General features: G+C 36.7%; 2 protein-coding genes and 1 long non-coding RNA gene across 3 annotated transcripts in view; 1 reads left to right on the top strand and 2 right to left on the bottom strand.

The window, feature by feature from the left end:
• LOC308702727 (tripartite motif-containing protein 16-like) overlaps window positions 1-24,553 on the bottom strand; it is a 662,678-nt gene that overhangs the window by 341,696 nt on the left and 296,429 nt on the right. The window lies entirely within an intron of this gene.
• On the top strand, window positions 1,439-5,604 carry LOC308704733 (uncharacterized protein). The gene is made up of 4 exons (XM_081389245.1): window positions 1,439-1,650; window positions 1,830-1,874; window positions 4,549-4,893; window positions 4,972-5,604. Exons 1-4 carry the CDS (start codon window positions 1,632-1,634, stop codon window positions 5,421-5,423), a joined length of 861 nt encoding a protein of 286 aa, XP_081245371.1. The 5' UTR covers window positions 1,439-1,631; the 3' UTR covers window positions 5,424-5,604.
• LOC308690771 lies at window positions 15,009-16,515 on the bottom strand. The gene is made up of 4 exons (XR_014030191.1): window positions 16,010-16,515; window positions 15,764-15,828; window positions 15,437-15,492; window positions 15,009-15,084 (listed from the first exon to the last, which is right to left on the bottom strand). It is a non-coding gene; the product is annotated as an uncharacterized lncRNA (long non-coding RNA).

Raw genomic sequence — 24,553 nt, 5'->3', positions numbered from 1 at the left:
TGTTTGCTTTTTAATATAAAAACAGTGCTATTTTTGGCCAATGTAAAGGCTCTTTCACACCAAAAGTGAAGGCTGAGGGAAATGCTAATTCACGCCTGTACAGTAGAGGGCGCCACTCCAACAAACCGTTCAGCAGTGCAGCTGTTCTGGATCGCAGGAAAAGAAAGGGCAGCACTCTTACTTCAGCTATAAACAAAAAAAAAATTTGATGGTAAATTAGTTTTGCTTATTAGCTTATTGGTATGGTTTAATTGGATCATCGAATGTCAGCAGCAAAGACATTGCTTAATAAAGTGAGATTAAATACATAAAGTATATTCTTTTTTAACATTTTAATTGCAGTTTCAAGTAATCTTTTTTTTTTGAGGAATACTGAATCAGTTTTAGTGCAAGTGAGATGAGTAAATTCATTCTCACATTACTCTAGAACTACAATACCCATCACGTTTACACAGCAGCAGCGCATGCCATTGCAACTCGCTTAAAAGTAACGCGTTACTTTGCTCATTGCTTGAAAAAAGTAATCCGATTACGTAACTCGCGTTACCCCAACACTGCTCATAACCACTCTTCTCTGTAAGATGTAACAAACTAAAGATAGTAAATAAATGTACAAGCAAGAGTATTTGTTTTTATTGAACATATGTTATTTACTGTAGACTACGGGATTCATCATGTGAGTGTGAACAGAGTGGAGACAAAGAACCATTCTAGAGTTCACACTTACAAATAATCAGTTAGAGAATAAGCATATTGTCCGAGGAGAGGTCCGCGAGTACCCTCGTATCGCTGGCTGGGATAGGAACAAATATGAATTTGTTACATAATTTAGCAGGGCAGATGTCAGTACTTACAAAAGCCCTGGGGCCAGTTATCTCCAAGGGCCCCCTCCCCCACACACACCCATTTTAATTCCTGTTCTTGCCCTTGGTGGCGCATTCGTAATAAAAAGTGGAAGTTATGATGACGTGAATATTCAAACCCTTCTCAATCTGAGGTGTCAAATCCTGTCACAGTTTCATAATGAAATTAATATATATGTTAAACTTTCTAACGTAAAAGTTTGAGGAAAAATAATGAGTCAATGCCTTTGCGTTCTCTCGCAAAAAAAAGGGCGTTCCGAGAAACTTTGCATTATTTTTTTTACTTTAAAATATACAAAATTGTCTTGCCCCCAGACATCCAGACATCCCTAGTATAGAGACTGGTCCACATAAAAAAGAATAATTAAAAAAAATATATATATAGGCTATATATATAAAACATAGTCACACAAAATCATGTGGGACACATTGGGGCAAATTACGTTTTAATTTAATTAGAATTATAGTTTAAATTAAATTAAATTAAACTAAATTAGAAACAGACTGGATAACAGCCAGCATTAAATTATTACAGTGTTAAGCGCTTTTGGTAGGACCCCCACTGTGCGTTCGTCGGAAAACCCCCCACTTCTTGCACCGTGTGCCTTGAAACCTATTTTTTAGTCTATGCTTGAAACGCCCACATTTTGGGCGGATAGTTTAAAAACATGTGTTGCGCGGGAGAAGAGCAGCACAACTCAACGCGTTTACCATCGCCTGAACACCGACCCATCGCGCACTACTGCGACCTAACTTATCATCGCTAAAATGGGGGCCAACTTAAACGGTATGCATCGTTCATTTTAAACATAAGTTAGACATAGGCCAAGTAATCTATGAAAAAAGTATAAGATTGACGTGGCTTTCACGTGCAATTTAACGTCAACATTCGAAATCGAATTGGAATTCGATCCGCTTTTTTAATACACAATATTCTAAAGAAGATGTTTTATTCTCATTACCCAGTTGACGGAGCTCGTCCTCTAATCGGCGAAGACAGTGCAACTATTGGTAAGTAATTTGCTTTTCTGTTAGCTTGTGTTAGAAATTCTCCGTGTGTTGACGCTGTCTCACAAAACTTTACAATTGTGGGGAACACGTGGTAGGCTAAATAGTATTGAGATGTTTTGTTTGTTAAAAAAGAAGCAAAAAACAGTGAAAACCAAACACTAATAAATAGCTTTAAAGTTAAACAGTGAATCCGACGGATAAAAATAAGTATGACAAACCTAATTTCGACTGATGCCCTACGTTACAATGATCAATTACAACGATATGTGGAAAGAATTTAAAGAAATTACAAGCATGAATACATTCTTGATATCAACAATTCAATTTTCACTAGTTAAAATGTAATTCTTTATATCAATGATGTCGTAATAACTCGCTGAAATACGAGTTATTGATTTCAATTAAATTTCAACTAAAAACTATAATAGGCTTGATATCTGCACTGAAAAAAATTAAGTAAAATTTAGGCTACTTAATTTTTATTTGGCAAGTTTTTGCACGAAAATGTTTTAAGTAAATTCCACAAGCATATTTTTTAAGTAAATTTCACATATGGGATTAAGTAAAATCTACTTAACTAAGTTAAGTGAAAATAACAAAGAAAATAAGTACTTTTAACTTATTAAAAGCTAGTAAAAGGTTGAGAAATATCTATTTAGTTGAATACATTTCACTCAAACAATATAATATTGAATAAAACCACACTTAAAGTTTATGCTTTGCTTAGAAATATCCAAGTAATTAATACAATAGCTATTGTGTGAGACACCATATCTACATAAGTTATGCATGTAATTTTCACTAGTGAAATATCAGAAGCTGCCATTTAAATTCAGTTGTTGATATCAAGATTTTATTTTTATATTAGTTAAAATATTCACATTTCAGAAACACAATGCTTAGAAAAATCATAATTTATAACTAGGCTACTTACTAGTAAAAATATAAATTCCTGATGTCAAGAATTAAATTTTCACTCTTTGAAATGCAAATTCTTGATGTCTAAATGTATTTCAACTTGTTACATTTGTTATTTCTGATATCAATATTAAGGAGAGTAATTTCCGATATCTGAAATGGCTTTCAATCACATTGCCGATATCATAAATTAACATTGTCACTAGTAACAAAGTGATTACTGAAATCAAAAATAAAGGGTTTTACTAGTAAGAATTTTATTTCTGATTATGTGAAATTTCAACAAAGTAGGAAATCAATTCTTGAGTTTGATTGGGGGCTTATGGTGATATTTAACTAGTGAGAATTATAGTTTTGAGTTGATATTTAATTCTTGGTATCAAAAATTGCCATTGTTACTAGCTAATAGAAATGTAATTCCTGATGTCAAGAATTCAATTCCTGGGAATGAATGAAATGCTACAAGTAATCGCGTTTTGAAAAAGTCTACTGTGTGCCAACTGAGTGCCAAAGCGATGTCTTTATCTAAACATGGATGAGAAATATGCAAATGGGGGTATCTAACACACACACACGAGAAGTAGATAGACCACTGTTTACGACATCATTCAGGACACTTCCTGCTGTGCTAGAAGATAAGACGTCTGGTGAAGAGTCTGGCTCTTTGAAGTCAATGATCCTTCACTCCAACTGTTTTACACCTAACGCCTGATCGAATGTGCTTTATGTTGTGGGGGAAGGGATCTAAAACAGAGATTGTGAGGGGGGAAAGAGTAAAATGATGTAAACATTTAATTATACACAAATACAACCAGCTTTATATGATCTTGTTTCACTTGGGTGTATAGAAGAATGTGTCTGTGCTTAAATACATGCAGTTTTGTATGTGAAGCCCATGTGACACGCACAAAAAAATGAATACATCAAATATTCTTCTCTATAAGAATGTGTAAAAATACACAAGATGTTGTTTTAACAAACAGGGATGGTGTTCATAATGACATAATTGGGGGGGGGGGGGTGGAGTGGCATATTAAAATGTTGTTTTGCATTACCTGCTGTATCCAGGCTGCACATGAAAGAAAATATCTCTCTGAGCTTCCGTGTCTTAATCTTTCTGCATGTCTAATGGCCCTGATCATCACCGCTTCGTGTGAAGCTTCACAACATTTGCAAATGATTTGCAGACTTACTCAGTAATGTGAATTCTGCTTCGTTAAGTCATAAAGGCTTTGAAATTTGAATGGTTTGCCGCTAGGGGGCGATGATCCCACGGACCAGTGCCTATGGAACAGAAGTGCTCAAAAATAGTTTAAAGGGATAGTTCACTTTGAAATTAATTTGATATGTTTTAGCTTACCTCAAGGGCATCCAAGATGTAGGTGTCTTTTTTTCCGCAGTAGTTTCAATTTGGATATTTTTAGGTCAAACCGTTCTTGTCTGTCAGTCATATAATGCAGGTCGATGGACACTGTCTCAAAACACAAGCACAGAGTCCAAATTAAAACAATTAAATCGGGCTAATAATGATAACATTAAAAATGAACACATATCGACCAGTACCGATATATCGTGCATTCCTATATGAAACGTAAATTTATTACCGGTATTTATGTCCTGTTCACGCATGATCTCTTAACCAGTAAAGACTGCATGTGTGAAAGGGGCTATTGGAAGAATTGTGTTCTTTGTTTCCTTTTCAGCCCTTTTTAATAGGCTACACGACATGCTAAACGAGGGCTGTTTTTGTTTTCAGAGGCTCGTCTTCTAACAGGCGGCGAAGAGGACACAACTCAAGGTAAGCTTGTTACGCCACCAGATGTCCCCGGGTTGTGTGTAACTGAAAAAGCAGCCGCCCCGAATAACCTCATAACCGAGGTATCGGTACCTTTGAGTGGCGATAACAGCGGGTCCACACCCTGTGACGGAGGTGAAGCTGTGACGCAACAGGATTCACCACAGGCTACAACAGCCCCAAATCTTGGGCCCAAGTCCAACGGGACCTCGACATCTGGGGAAAAGCGGAAGAGGGAATCAGAAAACCCCTCTGGGATTCCAGTCAAACGTCGTTTGAAACTATCAGAGGACACAGAGAAAGAAAGTATGTATTGCTAATCCGAATGCAGCATCTGTAACCATCGTGTACTTTGATTCAAATGTATATTTTATTGCTTCACAGGCGTACAAGATTACGATGCGAGATGCGCCGAGCTATGGATCAATGGAGAAATTGCCGCTTGCGAAGCTTATGAATTATCTCAAGCCATTAGCAACGGCAGACGCCAATACTTGCTCAGACAAGCAGTCAATGCTGTTCGACGCAGTAACAGTTCTTCGGCTCAGCCGGTCACCCAGAAGACGGACGGGCCACAAACCATAATAACCGCCTGTTTTCAAGAGTTCATAAAGGTTTTAAGTCAGACTGAGGTGTTGCGGAGAGCGGATTTCGCAGAGTTGATCAATTTAGTTCGTGGAATGCAAAGGGATTTCAGAGTGTTGTCAAATGAAATCCAGAATATTCGGAAGGATCAGAGACAGATGTTAGAGGCACTCTCTCTTATGTCGGAAAGACTGAATGTCATTCAAATGTATGTGACAGACACACACAAAACAATGACTGGCAAAAAATGATGTGTCTGTTTATACTGATTTGTGCTTGAGCCTGTTGTTATTGCTGGTTCTCGGTTTTATATTGTAATCACGAGTGATTTTTATGGCACCCACGCTTGTTCATAAGATCATGCATGTGTGTGTTATGCATGTAGTTTTTAAATAAATCACTTCAAAATGGCTGCTAAAAGATGTCGTGCTGATTTACATGACAGCCAGACAGATGCTGAGCAGTGCACTGAACATATACCTTATGTATATGACTCCCAATCAGACTGCCTCTGATTGGATCATGCACTAGAGAGGCTGCAACCTGATTGGTCCCCAAGTCTAAAGCCCATCACTACACTATAGGTGGTTTTGTAAATTAAGCGGTTAACATAACTTGACATGTTCTACACACACCCATGGCAAAAATGTTTTGAAAACGTACGTTTCTAATAAGCAACTAGATAACGCAGTTTGGGTTGTGTGTGCAGTGTATGTTCTAGAACAAAACGTCAAAATATCGTCATGTTATATGTACCACAGACCTTCTTTTTACTCATAATAATAATAATAATTAAAAAAAACAATAAGAAAACTGAAAAAGTGACGTGACGTGAAGGCATTATAGGTGTGAAACGTATCCTAAAGTGGCCAAATACTATGGAAGCTTGTTTCCGCCACTGAATAAAACATTTTAAAAGATAATTGCGACTGTTTATCTCACAATTGCGAGTTTACATCTCGCAATTCTGACTTTATTTCTCAGAATTGCGAGATATAAAGTCAGAATTGCGTGAAATGAAGTCAGAATTCTGAGATATAAAGTCAGAATTCTGAGATATAAAGTCAGAATTGCGAGATATAAAGTCGCAATTGCGTCTTATAAAGTCAGAATTCTTTATATCACGCAATTCTGACTTTATATCTCAGAATTCTGACTTTATATCTCAGAATTCTGACTTTATATCACGCAATTGCGAGTTTATATCTCGCAATTCTGACATCTTTTCTCGGAATTGTGAGATATAAAGTCCAATTCTAAGGGGGAAAAAAAAGACGGACTTTTTTTTTTTTTTTTACAGAATAGTTTATATCTCACAATTCTGACTTTATAACACGCAATTGCGACTTTATATCATGCAATTCTGACTTTATATCTCCCAATTGCGTGATATAAAGTCAGAATTCTGAGATATAAAGTCAGAATTCTGAGATATAAAGTCAGAATTGCGTGATATAAAGTCGCAATTGCGAGAAAAAAAGTCAGAATTCTGACTTTATAACACGCAATTGCGACTTTATATCTCGCAATTCTGACTTTAAAACACGCAATTGCGACTTTATTTCACGCAATTCTGACTTTATATCTCGCAATTCTGAGAAATAAAGTCAGAATTGCGAGATGTAAACTCGCAATTGTGAAATAAAAAGTCACAATTATCTTTTTTTTTTATTATTTTGTGGCGGAAACAAGCTTCCATAAAATACTGAGACCCTCACATAATGAAAGCTCCAAAAAATGCTCATCAAAGAAGTAATTCATTGACTACAGAAAAGTGTCAATTCCAGTTTAGGAAAATGATTATTTGTATGTGCTGTGTGTGTATAGTACAGAAGTCTTGCTAGACTTGTTGCCCTGCAGAGATTAGCTTTAACTACGGTTGGCTGCATCCATGTAAGGACGCATATCTTATCGTCGCGTCATCAAGCACTGACGAAGGCTGTCGCATTTTGAAGGATCCTTTGTCTGCATTTAACTCCACTTTTAGACTTTGGCTGCGTCAGAAATCGCTTACTCTTTTGAGTAGGTACTTCTTTTGAATAAGTAATTACTTCACGACCATTAAAAAAGCATGTTCTATTAGTATGAATGTGTGTAGTATGAATGTAATACAGATGTAGGCCTACTACATTCTCCATGTCAGTATCATGTGGCACTTTGGATGCAGCCATAAACTTGTGAACTTCCCTAAGCACTTCCCCTCGGGTGAATCCCCGCCACCATTTCGAAGTGTGTTCAACTTCATCAAGTGGACGAGGGAAGTGCATTTGGACAGACCATCGACCACGTGATTTTGACCGAGGGAGTGAGTCTGCTCAACATGTACACTTCAGTCAGATCCATAGACCACAATGCACCATGATTGTGACGTATTTTGAGATACTATTTCAGGCTTCATCCGAAATCGCATACTTCCCTTCATAGTAGGCGAAAAACAGTATGTGAGAAGAGTAGTTTATCTGAAATAAATTAAAAATTTGCAATTGAAATTACTCAACCCCCATTGCAAATCAGGTTTATTGGCAACATTAACAGACTTTCAGCTATTTTCAATGAACAAATCAAATCGAAATAAATCAACACAACAAATGTTAACTGAAAATGCAACTTTTAATGACGTATGCAGTGTCAAAATGATTTAACCCCTTCATGGCAAGCATCTTTAGTACTTAGTAGAACAGCCTTTTGCTGCTTCTTTCCCCCTTTTCCAGACTCCAAAAGTTTAAATTAGATCTTTTAAAAATTAGAAGACTGTTTAAATCAAATCCTTAAAGTTTTATTAATTTCTCTCTATTTATCTTCCTAGAAGACTTCTGAATGGTAGAAATGTTTTTGCTTAAATTTAACCTAAGGTATTATTTCATCAGCTTTCTGGTCTGTAAAACGTAGTATTTACCAGCAAAATACATTACATTGTTTGCAAGAAAAACTCAAGTTGTAGTCTGATGATTCCTTTTTCTGAATAATCTCACCAAGTGTTGGGTGTTTTATGACTATTGAAGGCGTCACGTCTTTAGATGTTTCACACCTACAGCCCCTTACCTACTGAATATGGTGTTTAAATAAGGGTTACGATATTAAAACGCAGAAAACATTCCTCAACTCAACAGCAGAAAAACGGAGGATTCGTTTAACCAAGCTTCTTCATGAAGATCTCATGTCTTCTTCGTTTCTGATGTCCAATGTTTTTGTTGGCGAATTTGTTTTGACAAGGCATCACGCACTTGCAATGCCATTTGTGTGTGTGTGTGTGTGTGTGTGTGTGTGTGTGTGTTCCTTGATATTATCTCAGTGTTTTTTTGTTTAACCGTGATTGGAACCAGTTTCCCCCACCTCAAAGAATCTGTATGTTACAGACGTAATAATGGTTCTGTCCCGTTCTGACAATTAGCATACAGTTTGGATTGGCGGTATGGTTCCGTTCTGGGCGAGAACTCCCTGCGCTTCATACAGCCTAGCATGGATAAGAGCAGCAATAACCCTCCTTAGGGGAAACAGAACAGAACCAACATGGATGTTTGCAAATTTTAATTCAAGATTTTAAAGTACAACATAATTCGAGAATTTATTCTGATTCAAGGGGAATCAGAATGCCAATCCTGTCGAGAGGAGGAGCTGGGGATGGAGGAGGGTAATTCGCTCCTGAGAAACGCGAAAGCTGCTGATAATACTGAAGGAACTTATATGTACGGTGATGGGCGTCGGATTTATACAGGCACGTGGATCAGTTGAGTGTCAGTTGATGCAAGCTTGACTAACGTGTCCTGCCAGAACTAGCTTGATTTTCTTCAGAATGTAGATCACCGTTTAAAAGTTGATGTGTAGGCCGGGTTATATACAATAGGTACATTGCGTTTTAATTTTACTCGAGACAATTTAATAAACGCTTCAGGGACTAAACTTTAGCATTTTAAACTTTGGTAAAAGTTAACTTTCAAGTTAAAGTTAAAAAGTTAAATTTCACCCTATCTGCTTTCACACATGCATATGTTTTGACCTTGTAATGTTTAATCAAAATTTTGTAACTGGATTGAGTGAAAATGAAAACTGCTCTCTGGTGACATGCAGGACTTCTGTTGCATCATAACTGTAATTTACATAGTTTTCATGGCTTCCTGATGACAGCCCCCCTTCACCCTTCACAACATGGGGCGTTTATGTGTCTTGTGACCGGTTGACCTGAATATCACAGTTTAAACACTCTAATGTAGAAGGAGTGTGTGTAATCTTCTCTGTCTCCTCTCCACCAGTAAGCTGGTGTGTGGTGGGCGTTCTGGCGCAATATGGCTGCCGTCGCATCATCCAGGTGGATGCTGCACATTGGTGGTGGTTGAGGAGATTCCCCCCTTCTATGTAAAGCGCTTTGAGTGTCGAGAAAAGCGCTATATAAATGTAATGAATTATTTATTTATTATTATTATCTTCGTCTAAAATCTCTATAAAGAAACATGATGTAAACGGTGTCGTCTGCTTGTGGGAAAAAAAATCATTTGCAATCAAGATTACAAACTTTTACAATAGATCAGAAGAGAGGGTTTCTGTATTATGTATTCATTACAGCTAAATGTCTCTTTTCTTATACACCGTATACACGTTTGTAGTAAATTGTGCACTCGTAATTGTAGCATAAAGATTATGCCTGAATTGTATCCATAGCCTTTACAAGGGACGGGTAACGTTAGTGGATTACAATAATGTGGTACAAGCACTCTAACAAATCTGACAGAATCTATTTACATATTGTAAAAAATATATATATGTACAATGATGTAGAATGATGATGAACACGATAATGAAGGGACGATAGAAACCACGGGACAACAGGGAAGTATCTTCAGGTCGAGATACAGGTAATGCCGAGTTCAGACTGCACGATTTTCAAAGTAGTCGGGTCACTGTTCTTTTCACACTGCATGACTATCCAGGGTAACATTCAGTTGCTGGTGTGTTCACACTGCACGATGCATCGGCGACAGGAGGTTTCACACTGCATGACTTTCAGGAGGAAGAATCGCCGACAACTCCTGTCTGGCCCGCAAACTACGTTTCGCAACCAAACACACGCGAGAAGTGATAAGGAAATAACGCAAAATCCGCGTGCGTAAGACCGCAGTTCTCGCGCGAGACTGAAATTGTTATTAAAAATAATAGCCTGCAAGAAGCTTGCGATCCAAATTGTCTGTGCACTGATTTGCAGCGAAAAGGGGAAAAAGAAAAACATTATGCGTGAGGAAATGGCTGGGAAGACAAGGGGAGCAAGGACTGTGTGTTCTGCAAAGAGAGTTGGGGGTAAATAAATAATGTTGCAATGTGCTGCTGTTGCTGCTGGTCAAGCAAATGTTTGTGCTTTGTTTCTGTTTGATATAATTGTAAATATATATATTAAAATACTAATATTGTGGTCTATAACTCCTCCCCGAACTCCCCGCTGCTCTGTATCTGGCTCTCTCATTGGCTGTCGGTCATCGCCGATGTAGTTTTCAGTCAGAACACTTTTCACACAGCAGGATTTTGAATCGCCGACAGGTCCAGATATTTATCTCACGGGCGTCGGCGACTCGTCTGTGATTCTCTCAGATCGCGTCTTTGCTCATTCACACTGCGTGATTGTCACTCGCGTGAACGAGCACCGATTTGCCTGTGATTTCGGGCATTTGTCGGCGATTTCTCAAAACCTGTCGGCGAGCCAAAATCGGGGCTAAAATCATGCAGTCTGAACTCGGCATTAGGTGAGTCTGTAGCGTCGAGAGACGAAACCAGACACTGAGGCTGTGACTGAAATAGTAGTGAGTGAAATCAAGTTGTGCAGGACAGGTGCCGATGATCAGAAACCAGGTGACTGTTAAAGGGTTTCACCCTGTGTGTTTCCACACTGATTAAGGACAGTTCGGGAGATAGCCTACAAGAAAAGTAAAAATAATATATTAATAGGCTATAATATAGGCTAATATAACATAGCTATACCGTAGAAAAAGTAAGATCATGCTTTGAATTAAGACGAGTAAAATGAAATATTCACCCAAGACAAACTTTACTTAGGCTATTCTGTGTCATGGACCACAGAGGCACATCTCGTCTCTGAATGTGTGGTGATTTTCTAAAAGAGACAACTTCATCTAAATAAGAGCAATGTCGAGTCCTCGGATTTCTTAAAAAAAATTCCTTGGTGACAAACTTTGAAAACATGTTGCATGGACAAAAATACTGCTTGGATATTTTTGTATAAATAAAATCTACAACTGTACATTTTATTAAAAATAATACCTTAGGTTAAATTTAAGCAAAATAATTTCTACCACACAGAAGTCTTCTAGGAAGATGAATAGAGGATACGATTTCAATAAAACTTTAAGGATTTGATTTAAACAGTCTTTTAAATGTAAAAGATCTAATTTAAACTTTCGGAGTCTGGAAAAGGGGGAAAGAAGCAGCAAAAAGTTTCACTAGCCTTGGATGCTCGGTCCCTGTGAGGGTCCACTTTTAAACAGAGCGAGCTGTTGGGTGTTGGGACCCCAGCTAACAATTTAACGTTCTGGGAACGTTCTGGGAACGTTAGTTTTTGGTTCCCAGAACGTTCCCAAGAACGTTCCCTATTGGTTAGCCAGGAAAGTTTTCTTTACGTTAATAGAACGTTCCCTATAGGTTAGGGGAACGTTCCCGGAACGTTCCCGAAAGGTTCCCAGAACGTTCCCGAAAGGTTCCCGCAAGGTTCTCGTAACGTTCCCGGAAGGTTAGGGGAACGTTCCCGGAACGTTGCCGAAAGGTTCCCAGAACGTTCTCCTAACGTCTACACATCCTGATATGCCTGTACACAAATTGTAGGTCTACAAACAACATATTCTACATTGTTTATTGTTCAAACACTTAAGAATCCTATGAATATATTATTACAATAAATTGAATTTACAGAAACTATCACTAAGTAAATCAATCAGTTTGTATTAAATAAATAAATCAGCACACAATCCATGTTTTTGTTTATCCATTGTTTAATTATCAACCTAAAATAAGTCATTAAAAACAGCGTTAGCAAAATGTATTCAGGAACAGTAATTTACATTTAATATTTCAAACATGAAAATATTTCAAATAAAACTGCACAAACATTTTAATTAAAACGATATTTTTGCAAACTGTAGCCTATAACTTTGGCTATAAAGTTGAAAAAGTATTCATTTATATACAATATACATGAATGTGCCAATCTTCACTCCGCTCAAAACATTTAAACTCCCAACACCATCTGCAAATTTAACAAGAAAATAAAAAGACAACGCGTTACATGGACACACAATCCCATGCCAAAATTCAAGCCCTGTAATGGCATTAATATTCATCTGGAGCAAATGAAAAGAGTGAGGTGGGATTGTGGATCACAATTGGGATCACAAGCTGTAGGAGATATGAGCACGAGCGCTGCTGGTATCATGTATTTATTCAGATATTTCAGCATCAATGTGTATAGAAAAATTTATATATTTCAAAACAATACATTGCATTTATTTATATTGCACTATTTATTATTTCAGACTACAAATCAAAAAAGGAATGTTTTATATAGGGGTAAGGATACCCATATTAAGCCTCTCTCTCTGAAGTCAAATAAAAAACAGAGAAAATAATATTTAAGTCTAGTGAACTCTGACCTGCGAATTCGCTCTACCTTTTATGTATAAGTCTCACCTCCAATGAAGAATTTGAAAACCTGTAACTGCTGTGTTGTTTATGAGAAAGAAAGTGAAAAAAAGTTTGAAACTGCTATCAATTTTTTTTTTTTAATCTCTGTGACTTTACACCTACAAATTCCACTGTCACAGGTGCTCAGTTTTGCTATAATGAAACCCTCACAGAACATGGTAATAATCAGCCATCCATGCAAAAGCAAAGGTCAGTGTAGTTTACAGGTGCATCTGTCCAGGCCAACGTCTGATGCCTTGATGCCTTCCGCTGGAACCTGAAATAAAAAAAATAGTACAGTTCAAAATCTATCATACATACATCTCATCTGGTATCACAAATTATCATTCCAGGTTCACTTTAAAGGGGTGGTTCGGGATTTTTGACATCGGACCTCAATGTTAAGTCAGCCTGGTTGTTATTCATCAGTGGAGACATTTTTTAAAAAAAATTATCCAGTCCTTATATTTGGATAGTTAGCCGATGCTAGGCTAGCGCGAGTCAATGGTAGATGCGTTAGCCAGCCATTAAAAACAGTTTTACCCACTCCACAGTGCACCAAACGCAAATCAATTATAACACCAAACTATCGATGCAAATGTTCGTTGAGAGAATAATGTTAGAAATCAAACTTACCTTTCATCTCAATGATCCCAAAGGAACTAGTTTCTCAGCAGCTGCGGAATTTTACTTTGCTCCAGTTAGTAATGCGGCGAAAAGTAAACACAGAACAGACGCGCACTACAGTGTGTGTAGTACATGTGTGTACCGGCTCACTCGGTTGCCTAGGTAATCAATATCACTCCGCTGCTGCTGTAGACAAGGCTTATGATTACAGGGAACAAATTATAACTAATGCAATGTGATGAAAGGTAAGTTTGATTTCTAACATTATTCTCTCAACGGACATATACATCGATAGTCTAGTGTTATAATTGATTTGCGTTTGGTGCACTGTGAAGTGGGTAAAACGGTTTTTAATGGCTGGCTAACATCTACCATTAACTCGCGCTAGCCTAGCATCGGCTAACTATCCAAATATAAGGACTGGATAATTTTAAAAAAAAAATGTCTCCACTGATGAATAACAACCAGGCTGACTTAAAAATGAGGTCCGATGTCAAAAATCCCGAACCACCCCTTTAAGATATGCTCAATATTAGTGCTGCACGATATTGAAAAATTTAGAGTTTATTTAGAGATATCAGCCGTATGGTTTAGTGCATGCGCTAACGGCTCCAGGTTTGTATCTGGTAAATTACCCCACTAATAATGCCCAGAATGGTACCAAACTACTACAGTAGTACAAATAGGTTCTGTACTCATTAAACGAGGCATTGGAAAGTTTGTAAGTACATCAGGAGTTTATTTAAATAACACTTGCCTGACGGCGAATGCTACTGCTGATGTTGACGTCACTTTATGAGTACAGAACCTATTTGTACTACTCATTTTCCCCGACATAGAGCAGACCGGCACACAACAAAAACTGCTGTTCGGATGTTCCCTTTTCTGATATTTTAGCCTTCGTGACATTTTAATTAAAACAGAAGTAAGAATTTTAGTGTAATAAGCAAAAATTAACAGTAAACTCAGAGATCACCTACCGCTGCAGATGTGTACGGAAGTGAAAAGCGGAAATGCTTAGACCTCTTTCCGGTTCAACCGCTGGGCGCTCCGCATAACCTCTATTGGGGGGATTTTGTAGAGGAGTGAACCTGCATAGAAAATTACAATAGATAACAAGCATAGATAAATACAATAGAAGAAAAACACAGTTGAAATAAGCAGTGCATTATGTTTTTCAGTTAAATCTAACTTATCAGGTACAGAAATTGATTTATCAAAATGTAAAATAAGTCTTCAGTGTAAAAATAAAATAACTATAAAATTAATGTATCTTTGCTAAAGCTACAAGTCATTCTCTCTTTTGATGTTTGATCACCATTGGCGACACAAGCAGCTGCGGGTACGTTAGGCTGCTGTCCCTTTAAGACAAATGCGCAGAACTAATATAAATGACACGCATCCGTTTTCTTTCTGTTTAAAACACAAGACAAGAGGAAACTCGCCATTTTGACTTCATTTTGCGTGCACGTGTCTGTTTAAGCTAAAAAAAAAAAGTGAAAGAGAACTGAATTCGGCTAAACTCACCTTCTTCATCTACTGACTGTGGATGGCATCAAGGTCTTGTCCTGAAGAATACAGGGCCAAACAATAGGGATTTTATCTCATCTGGTAACAAGAGCAAAGCCATAACTTTAAGAACTCTAATGATATATTTACCCCCTGATATTGCATTGGGGATATCAATTCAAACATTTTTAAAGGCTAAGAGTATGAGCCACAGCTGCCCAAGATATCAAGGGGTTGCAAATTAGTCATGGCTATAAACCTGTATGCATGGCATCTACTTTGTATTTTTTATAAAGCAATGTTCTATGCATTTGTCCCTGTCAAATAAACATTAAATAAATAAATCTGTGAAAAATAACTGCCTAAAGTTGTCGACCCCCTGAACCGCATTTAAAAGTACAAAGAATTTCAGTATTGATCAATAAAAAAAAATAAAAAAATACATAAATACCTTTGAGTTGGACAGTATGTTGTCAGTCTCATTGGCCAACATAATTCAAAACAGACCTAAAGAAATAAAATAAAATATAGTAATCATCAGGATATCATGTTATCATAATAGTTAAATGAATTATTATAACTATGACCATTATAATATTGTATTAGTCGCCTATTATTTAGCTGATTATTTAGCTTACAGGCTTCTCAAGGACAATCTCACTGAAAAAACTTGGGGTTAATGATTTTAAAATGTGAGACTTATTTCAAAAGCATAAATCTTACAGACCCCAAACCTTTGGACAGCAGTGCACTGCATGTTTGAGGTGGTTTTGCTTACTAGTCATATGGTTCATAGAGATTTTCTTGGACAGGGAGTGCAGCAGGCCATCACAGCATGATGATCTAGGAACATAACATGCTGTTTGTCACAGAGCCAAAAATATTACATGTGATAGGTTTATTACAAGGAACCAAGCTAGAACAGAGGTGAAATGCAGAAAAGATAAATATATACAAATCTTAAGATAATATATTGTGAAATAAATGCATATGGAATTATCATCATGATTAAACAATAACTCACCCCTTGTTGTAGAGTTTTATTTTTTCTCTCGCTATTCTGAAATCACATTTTAGCAATATTGGTAAGTAACGTCACTGATTAAGTTAACAATACAGTGCATTCTTTTTGGTTAGCCTAAATAAATTAGCTTACTTCCCATTGACAAATTACCAGCAAAACTATCAAAAACTGTTATCTACACTAAATATGTGTTTAAAAACCCAAACTTTCATAAATAAGACCTCAACTTAACGTAACTTAGGCCTAACGTTGTCTTTTGAAACCGGTTAGCTAGCGTAGATGCTAACGGACTTTTTCAAAGACATAAAATCATTTCTTTAAAATAAATATTTAACAGAAGCGTGTCAATTACACGTAAGAAATGTGTCAGGGGCGTTTGTGTGTATTATTTGTGAGATTTTGTTGTCTAAACTTACCTGAAAGCAGTGAAACCAACAGCGAGAGACGGGAGTTTTGTTGTTTGTCAGTTGTCGATGACGTTTCCATCTGCTCTCGAGCAGCGCACGTGCTCCAGTGTTTGATCACGCGCATGCGCATTAAAACACTTCAAAGTCATGCAGCATTTAAATAAACATATAGACTTAAAATATAACATAATTTAAAATATCATTAATAAAAAGTTATTGCGAATAGATCTGAACGTTGTTGGTTATCTTATAACCTTAGGGGACCGTACTGACGACGTTGTCAGTTGGTAATCTGCCTGTTAATAGTAGGCTAAGTGATATTAAAATAATAACCTGCAGAGAACGTTCCCAGAACGTTCTCTTTAGGTTATACAAATAAAACCTAAAACCTGCAAGGAAACGTTCTGGGAAGGTTCTCTTTAGGTTATAAAAATTAAACCTAAAAATAACCTGCAGGGAACGTTCTGGGAAGGTTCTCTTTAGGTTATTAAATAACAACCTGCAGGGAACGTTCCCAGAACGTTCTCTTTAGGTTATAAATTTAAACCTAAAAATAACCTACAGGGAACGTTCTGGGAACGTTCCCTTAAAGTTATAAAAATAGATCCTAAAAATAACCTACAGGGAATGTTCCCAGAACGTTCTCTTTAGGTTATAAATTTAAACCTAAAAATAACCTACAGGGAACGTTCTGGGAACGTTCCCTTAAAGTTATAAAAATATATCCAAAAAATAACCTACAGGGAATGTTCCCAGAACGTTCTCTTTAGGTTATAAATTTAAACCTAAAAATAACCTACAGGGAACGTTCTGGGAACGTTCCCTTAATGTTATAAACAAAGATCCTAAAAATAACCTACAGGGAACGTTCCCAGAACGTTCTTGTTTGGTTCCCAAAAAAATAACCAAATGGGAACCAAACGGGAACGTTAGGGGAACGTTCTGTGTTTGCTGGGACGGTGCCATTGATGAAAAAGCAAATATAGCCTACTGAATCAGTTTACAACCGCAGGAGCTTCCAAAGAACGCAGTCTGTTTCCCGTGGGATTGCGCTCTGTGCGGTGATCTCATTCCTGACTCTCTGTCGCTTTAAACTTCCTGCATTTGTAAACCACATTCAACACATTTCCAATAGCCTATTTTAATTATTCATAGCCATGCATAAATAACTGCGACGCTCAGAAATGAGGATGCAATAATGCAAGTAAAATGGATTTATTGGAAGTTCACAGAAAAGTCAGGTTTAAACAAAACACACAGCAGAGTGGCGCAGGGACCTCGAGGGACAGCACGGTGGTGATGGATGTTAGGCTGGAGAGGTGTCCTTGAAGTGCATCCAGACAGGAAACACCGACCACGAAGACGTTAAACGGGAACGGGAAACAACACCAGGAAACTCCACAACGACCGGACAACACAAGTCAGCGTCACTGAGCATATAAAGAGACGTAGATAGGGATCAGCTGGCGCTGACAATCAGTGGGCGCTGATGAACAGCGGTAACGGCAGGACACACCCACACACACACATATACACGTACACACACGAGACAAGGAAGAGAGTGAATTCATGAACCGTGACAATAACTGGGTTACATTTTGTGTCAACATTACTTTGTGTTTATTATTTTGTGTCATTGTTACAGTGTAATTATACATTTAATTACTGAGTAATATTAGTTAACAACATATAGGGCTAGGATTAGGATTTGGTTAGTTAGTTGCATGTAATTATGCAAAATGTATTGTTATTACTATGTTAAGTATACATGTACCATATGTAACAAGGACACTCCAAAATAAAGTGTTATCAAAAACTGTTTAAATTGTTTCACTAAAATTAGCAAGATATTTATTTTCATATCAAGTGATATATTCATTTCATTTATACTTTTAAAGTCCACATGAAATCAAAATTGACCATATTTACTTTGTTTGCCTAAATTGATCGTTTTGTGGTGAACAATTCATCCATGCAAGTCAATCCACACAAAAATTTTTTTTGGCTTCATAATCTTTAATCAAAATCTGAAAATGCCCCTCCCCTCTGCATCGGAGGACCTTCTCTGATGACTTTTGTTTGACGGCTTGGTTTGGGCAACGCTTAACCACTCCCCCCAAACCGTTAGTCTGTAATGAGCAGAGATGGAGAGGAGGAGCGCTAGAGTAAAACCCTGCCCTCTGTTCAATATTCCGTTTCACTGGGAAATACGTCACAACACTGGAGAAAAGTCGTTTGCAACTTCCGGTTCACGCGGAATTTAAAAGAACAGAATGTTTTTCAACTTTATTTAGTGTGAAATATACGTGTGTGTGACTAAGTCTACCTCTTCTACATGAAGCCTTCCTCTCCTCTTCCCTACACCTCCCTCTCCTCACATTCCCTCTCTTCTCTTCTCATTTTCAACTCTTATTGTCTCATATATTTTCTTCTCATTTCATCCTTTCTTGTTTCATTTCGTCTCATTTTGTCTCGTTTGTTAGCTTATCTTTTCTTTTCTCTCATTTGTCTCGCTTCTCTTCCTTCTCATGTAGTCTCTTCTCTTAATTTTCCGGTATCCCTTAATTTTACAGTATCCTTGTTACACGTTACATGTAGTTACTATACTACAAATGATGCATAATTACAATAATTATAGTGTGTGTGTGTGTGTGTGTGTGTGTGTGATTCAGCCTCATGATATGTTCTGTTAATTTTTTCCTTAATTTCATTATTAGAAAACCTCTTTTTCTCACTTCCACAGTCCCCAGCAATCATCCAGACAATAGTCTTATCTTCAAAACTGACCAATGGGACAAATGGATCGCCTAGAGCAGGGATGGGCAACTTCGGTCCTGGAGGCTTCAACCCTAATCAAACACACTTGAACAAGCTAATCAAGGTCCTCAGGATTACTAGAAAATAGGTGTGTACAGGTGATTTTTTCAAGGTTGGAGCTAAACTTTAGTTGGAGCTAAATGACTATTATTACTGTTTACCACACATTAGAATTATGTGTACTATGTAGGCTACTAATAATCATAGTAATTATAGAATTACAGCATCTATGGAATGGCTCAAGTGGAAGTATGCACTGTGTAGACAGACTATTTTACATGGTCTCATAACTATCACACAGAATTCTTTATAGCGTGCCAATGTCTAGTCTAGTCTCGTCTAGTTGTCTATTTCACAACATCGTCATGTTCTGTTTGCATGGTTTTCCCTGTCACCGAGTTTGCGTTATTCATCTGTTTCCGTGGTTTCAGATTTAGTTACGCAGCTCTAGTTCCATTAATCATTCCAATGGTCTATTTAAGCCCTCAATTCTTTCTGTTCATTGTTCGGCGTCTTTAGTGATTGACGTGTGCGTATTTCCTCAGTGTTTATTAAAAGCTAACCTCGCATTGTTCATTCTGTCTTTTGGATTTACACAGCCACCGTGGCAGTCATTGTGTGGACTGGCATTAAGATTTGTTTTCACTGCATTTAACAGCCATAATGTGCCCAGCTTTGAACTTTTCTAACTAATGACTATTTCCCTAACCACAAGATTTACACTGTTTTACCTTTCTGGATGCAAACTTAGTACGTCACATGTTAATTCAGTTGGCCTTAAGTAGAGTTTAACACCAAAGCACACAGGCTTTTATTTCTTTCTGCTTTTGAACACTGTTATACTTTATCATAAATGCAACTGGTTTCTACAAAACATACCAAATGTTGTTATTTTGGTCCTAAATGCCCTACAGATATCATATATCGGTATGAAAAAGCTGTTTGGTAAGAGGTAACGCATAAAGAGAGAACACATCAGGAACCAAGAGAACCTGAATCTCAGGTTAATCCAAAAGGTTTTCAGAGTCTCTCATTGTCATTTAACCACAACAGTGGATTAATTTGCATCATGTGAAATCTATTTCTTCGTGTGACTATTTCCAGCTCAAAGGTGACGTGAATTTCCCTCAAATTTGCTACGTGTGGTAAAACTGGTTGTGCAACTGTTAGGATGCTTCAAATGTTAGAGGGGGTTTAAAGCATTTGATGAAAGGCCACTGTTTGCTTGTCATTATGAAGAACTTACCTGCGGTCTTTTCACATATTTATCGCTCACTGTGCGGTCGCAACATGAAATTGAGGTTTGTTAGATCTTTTATGGCTGTGTGTGTTTGCTTTATCTACTGGAGTTTGCTGGTATTGTTGTCATCAGAGGACTGGAGCACATTTCAGAGGTCAGTACAGACACACACGTATTGTTCAAAATTCATGTATAACTTTGATGAAAGGTTTTGATCCACTTCAAATGTTGACTACTGTAGTACAGATCATCATTTTTGATATCAGTAATTACATGGTTTTAAGTGCAAATGTCTATTATTGAGATCAACATTTAAATTGCTATAGTAAAAAAAAATATATAATTTTTGATATCAAAACATCTATTGTCACTTGTTGTGACAATGTTAATTTTTTATATCTGTAATGTGATTGTTACTAGTAAGAAAGCAGTAGAGTATCCAAAAACTACTCAAGTAAAGGTACAAGTAGAAATATTTACTCAAAGTAAAAGTAATAATCTTATAGTTACTTGAGTAAGAGTAAAAAAGTATCCAGTGTAAAAACTACTCAAGTAGCTAGTTACTTCGGATCATGGACACACACACACACACACACACACACACACACACACACACACACACACACACACACACACACACACACACACACACATAGGCTATATGTGTGCGTGTGTTAATATTTAGATATTTTTCATTTAAATGACTATTATTATCATAATTAGGCTATCTTTACCACAAAAACAGAAGAGACAAGCATTATTTCTGGCTTCTGAAGCCAGAAAAGAATTGCCTGTCCTCTGGTTTTTATAATAGTAACTTATACAACTACATCTGGATTATTAATCAGTGTCGAAATACAGTGAATCTGCAGAGTTTTGCATTCAATGGCGTGTAAAGGGAACCATTGACACCGAGAAGGAAGAGTTAAAACTCTTCACATGCGCTCACGCTCATGATGACCGCTACACACTGAACATCTGAACACAAACAACGATCAAATGCACACTGATAGATCTTCTTCTGTCTGTTCTCCAAAACATGTAATCAAATGTATATTAAGCGTGTTTAAACTGGTTAACTGTGTCTAAGGCAGACAAAGGCATTTGTTTTCAAGACGAGTTCCCACACCACTGCACAATAGCCTACACAAATTACAGCGGGATGGTGTGTGTTCATTTCATAAACTGTGAACAATGCCTTATTTACTGAATAAATGTATTAAGAAACTGGTAATGTCAAACTTTGTATCGTAGTAGGCTAGTAGTGGTATCGTGGCGTAGGCTAATAATCAGTTTGGCTGTAAAATGTAGGCTATTTAAAATGAAATCGAATGTATGAAATCATTAATTCACAGACAGCAAGATGTTCAACTAATAAAGATCTTTATCGCTGGCAAACAATATAATGCATTTGCAGATTTGCTTTCATTTGACTTCATCCAACGCTTGATCTTCTTAAATCTTCCTGTAACGAGTCCGAGTGTGATTTAGTTCTGCCAACTTATTTGATTAAGTCTTTGAACAGAATCTACTCAAAATAGTGATTTATTTGTGAATAGGGCATCGCTCATATAATTATGATGGTAATAATTTCGCATTTAACAACTTATTGCATTAAAATAACTAGAGGAACGTCGCCCAACGTAACGAAGTATAAAGTAGGCTACAGGTTTTTTTTTCATTAGAAATGTAGGCTACTCGAGTTAAAGTAAAAGTAGGCTACCCACATTTAAATCTACTCTTAAAAGTAAAAATTTTCCCCAAAAATACTCAAGTAAATGTAACGATGTAAATGTACACTGTAAAAAATTTGCTGTAGTTTTGCAGCTGTTTGCCAGTAACTTACTGTAGATTTGAATTTATGTTATTTACTGGCAACAGTTTGTTCAAAGTTAAATGAACATTAAACATTAACAAGTCTTTGTCTTTAAAGAATAAAATTATAAAATAACAATCTAATGCAAAGCATTCTGGGAACCAGAAATCTTCATCAACCTTTTTCTGTTTTTTTTCCTTCAGATTTTGGTTCCCAGAATGCTTTGCGTGACGATGTTATTTTAGTTTTATTCTGTAAAGATAAAGACTTGTTAATGTTTAATGTTCATTTAATTTTGAACAAATTGTTGCCAGTAAATAACATCAATTTAAATCTACAGTAAGTTACTGGCAAGTAGCTGCCAGTAATACTGTAATTTCTACAGATTTTTCTAACAGTGTAGGCTAGGCTACTTCGTTACTACCCACACCTCTGTAAGAAAGCGATTACTCTCCTATTGATATCTGAAAACCTTTTCTGGACATCAGAAGAAATATCAAATTAAAGGATGTAATGCATTTACAGATATCAAGAACTTTCATTTCATCTAGTGAAAATTGTATTCCTTATATCAGGAATTGATAGCCTATTTTATAAGGAATATGCGAGTGGGTGAAAAAGGTCAACCTTAAGGGCATGTTTATGAACTGTGTAGACAGACTATTTTACATGGTCTCACAAATGTATGGCCAAAACGCATAAAAAGCTTTCAGTTGAAAACTGTGTCAATGACCCCTAGCTAAACATTTTGGCTAATATTTGACAACGGTTTTATGACAGAAATGTTCAGCGACAGACAGTAATATCCAGTGATGCAAACTTCTCAACTTTTTAAAAAAGAAATTTCACCATTTTAAATTGATCATACACTATAATTTGCAAGAAACCTTTTGTGTTTTTTACATCTATAGGCTATAAGAGTGAATGTGCATTTTTTAAAATAAATCATTATTTGCACATAGCTTAAATTAATTACTTCATAAATAGACCTGGGGCCAGTTGCATAAACTTTGCATAACGTCAATAATTTTTATCACTTAAAAAACTCATTGTTGATCACCAAAATTACATATTTAAAAGTTTTTTCCTTAAATTTGTTTTGTCATGCCTTAAAATAGCTTGAATGTAACTCTACACCCTTGCCTCATTTAATATACGCGGTTCTATGAATATGCAAATGAGCCCCGCCTCCACTCACTCACACCAGCTCAGAGATCCACTGGTTGACGATCACACGTTGATCTGATTGGTTACAAGGTAGTTTGTGACGTCAGAAACACCAGCGATTTCAAACCGTGTTTTTGAGACGGTCTTTGGTTCACTGCAGTTTTAAGCAGAAAATACTCAGCAATGGTGTTCACTTATGAAATTGCACATGGTTTGTCTTAAAGTACATTAAAAACACCACATAGACATATAAACAACATTTAAATGCTTGATTTTCACCACATGGAGACTTTAAGACTTAAATAGTTTGACCAACTAGCAGCAAAACAAGGGTAATCAATCTTAATTTTCAGATTAAAATTAGATCGATCTACCTTTTTATGTAACTGAATTAAAAGTTAGAACCAGTCTTGAAGAAAAAAATAGATGACTAACTTTAAAGACTAGAGTAAGTTTATGCAACCGGCCACAGGAACTTTTACAGTTCGATCCCTTTTAATACCTTAAAATCCCTTTTAATCCTTTCATTGAATCCCTTTGAGCCATCAATGTTTATACCTAACAATAGGTTTAACAAATGCCTCAGTGACAAGAACTTTTATACATTTTTATAAGGCAATAAAAAAATAAAAAATAAAAAAAAGAATAGCAAAAAATATTTAAACACTTCACACGTCAAGCCACCAATGTTCAAACCAAATCTACTCCATTGTTAATGAGTTCATATGAGATCAAACTAATTTTCTGGGCAATGTGCGTGAACATTTCATATGTCTTTTATGTAAATAAATCTTCTGGTTCACAGGCAGCTTCGGTTCTATGTAACCTGTTCCCAACACTCTCAGAAAAAAAAGGTACAAAAGCTGTCACTGTGGCGGTAGCCTACCTTTTCAAAAGGTACACCTTTGTACCTAAAGAGTGCATTTAAGTCCCTTAAAGGTGCATATTGGTACCAAACGTGTACATATTAGTACCTAAATGGTACATATTAGAACCCTTTTGAAGGGTAACGTTACTGTCCCAGTGACAGCTTTTGTACCTTTTTTTCTGAGAGTGAATGATTGACAAAAGGCACATTCATTCTTCTTGACTTTCAT

The sequence above is a fragment of the Scardinius erythrophthalmus genome (genome assembly GCF_964197995.2).
Source record: "Scardinius erythrophthalmus genome assembly, chromosome: 1".
In the NCBI taxonomy this organism is placed as follows: Eukaryota; Metazoa; Chordata; class Actinopteri; order Cypriniformes; family Leuciscidae; genus Scardinius; species Scardinius erythrophthalmus.
This window is presented reverse-complemented; position numbering and strand designations above follow the sequence as displayed.

Excerpts from the sequence above, each read along its gene's own strand:
- LOC308704733 (XM_081389245.1), top strand. Across the intron at positions 1,875-4,548 it reads CGAAGACAGTGCAACTATTG|AGGCTCGTCTTCTAACAGGC; the intron begins GTAAGTAATTTG and ends TTTTGTTTTCAG. Across the intron at positions 4,894-4,971 it reads AGAGGACACAGAGAAAGAAA|GCGTACAAGATTACGATGCG; the intron begins GTATGTATTGCT and ends ATTGCTTCACAG.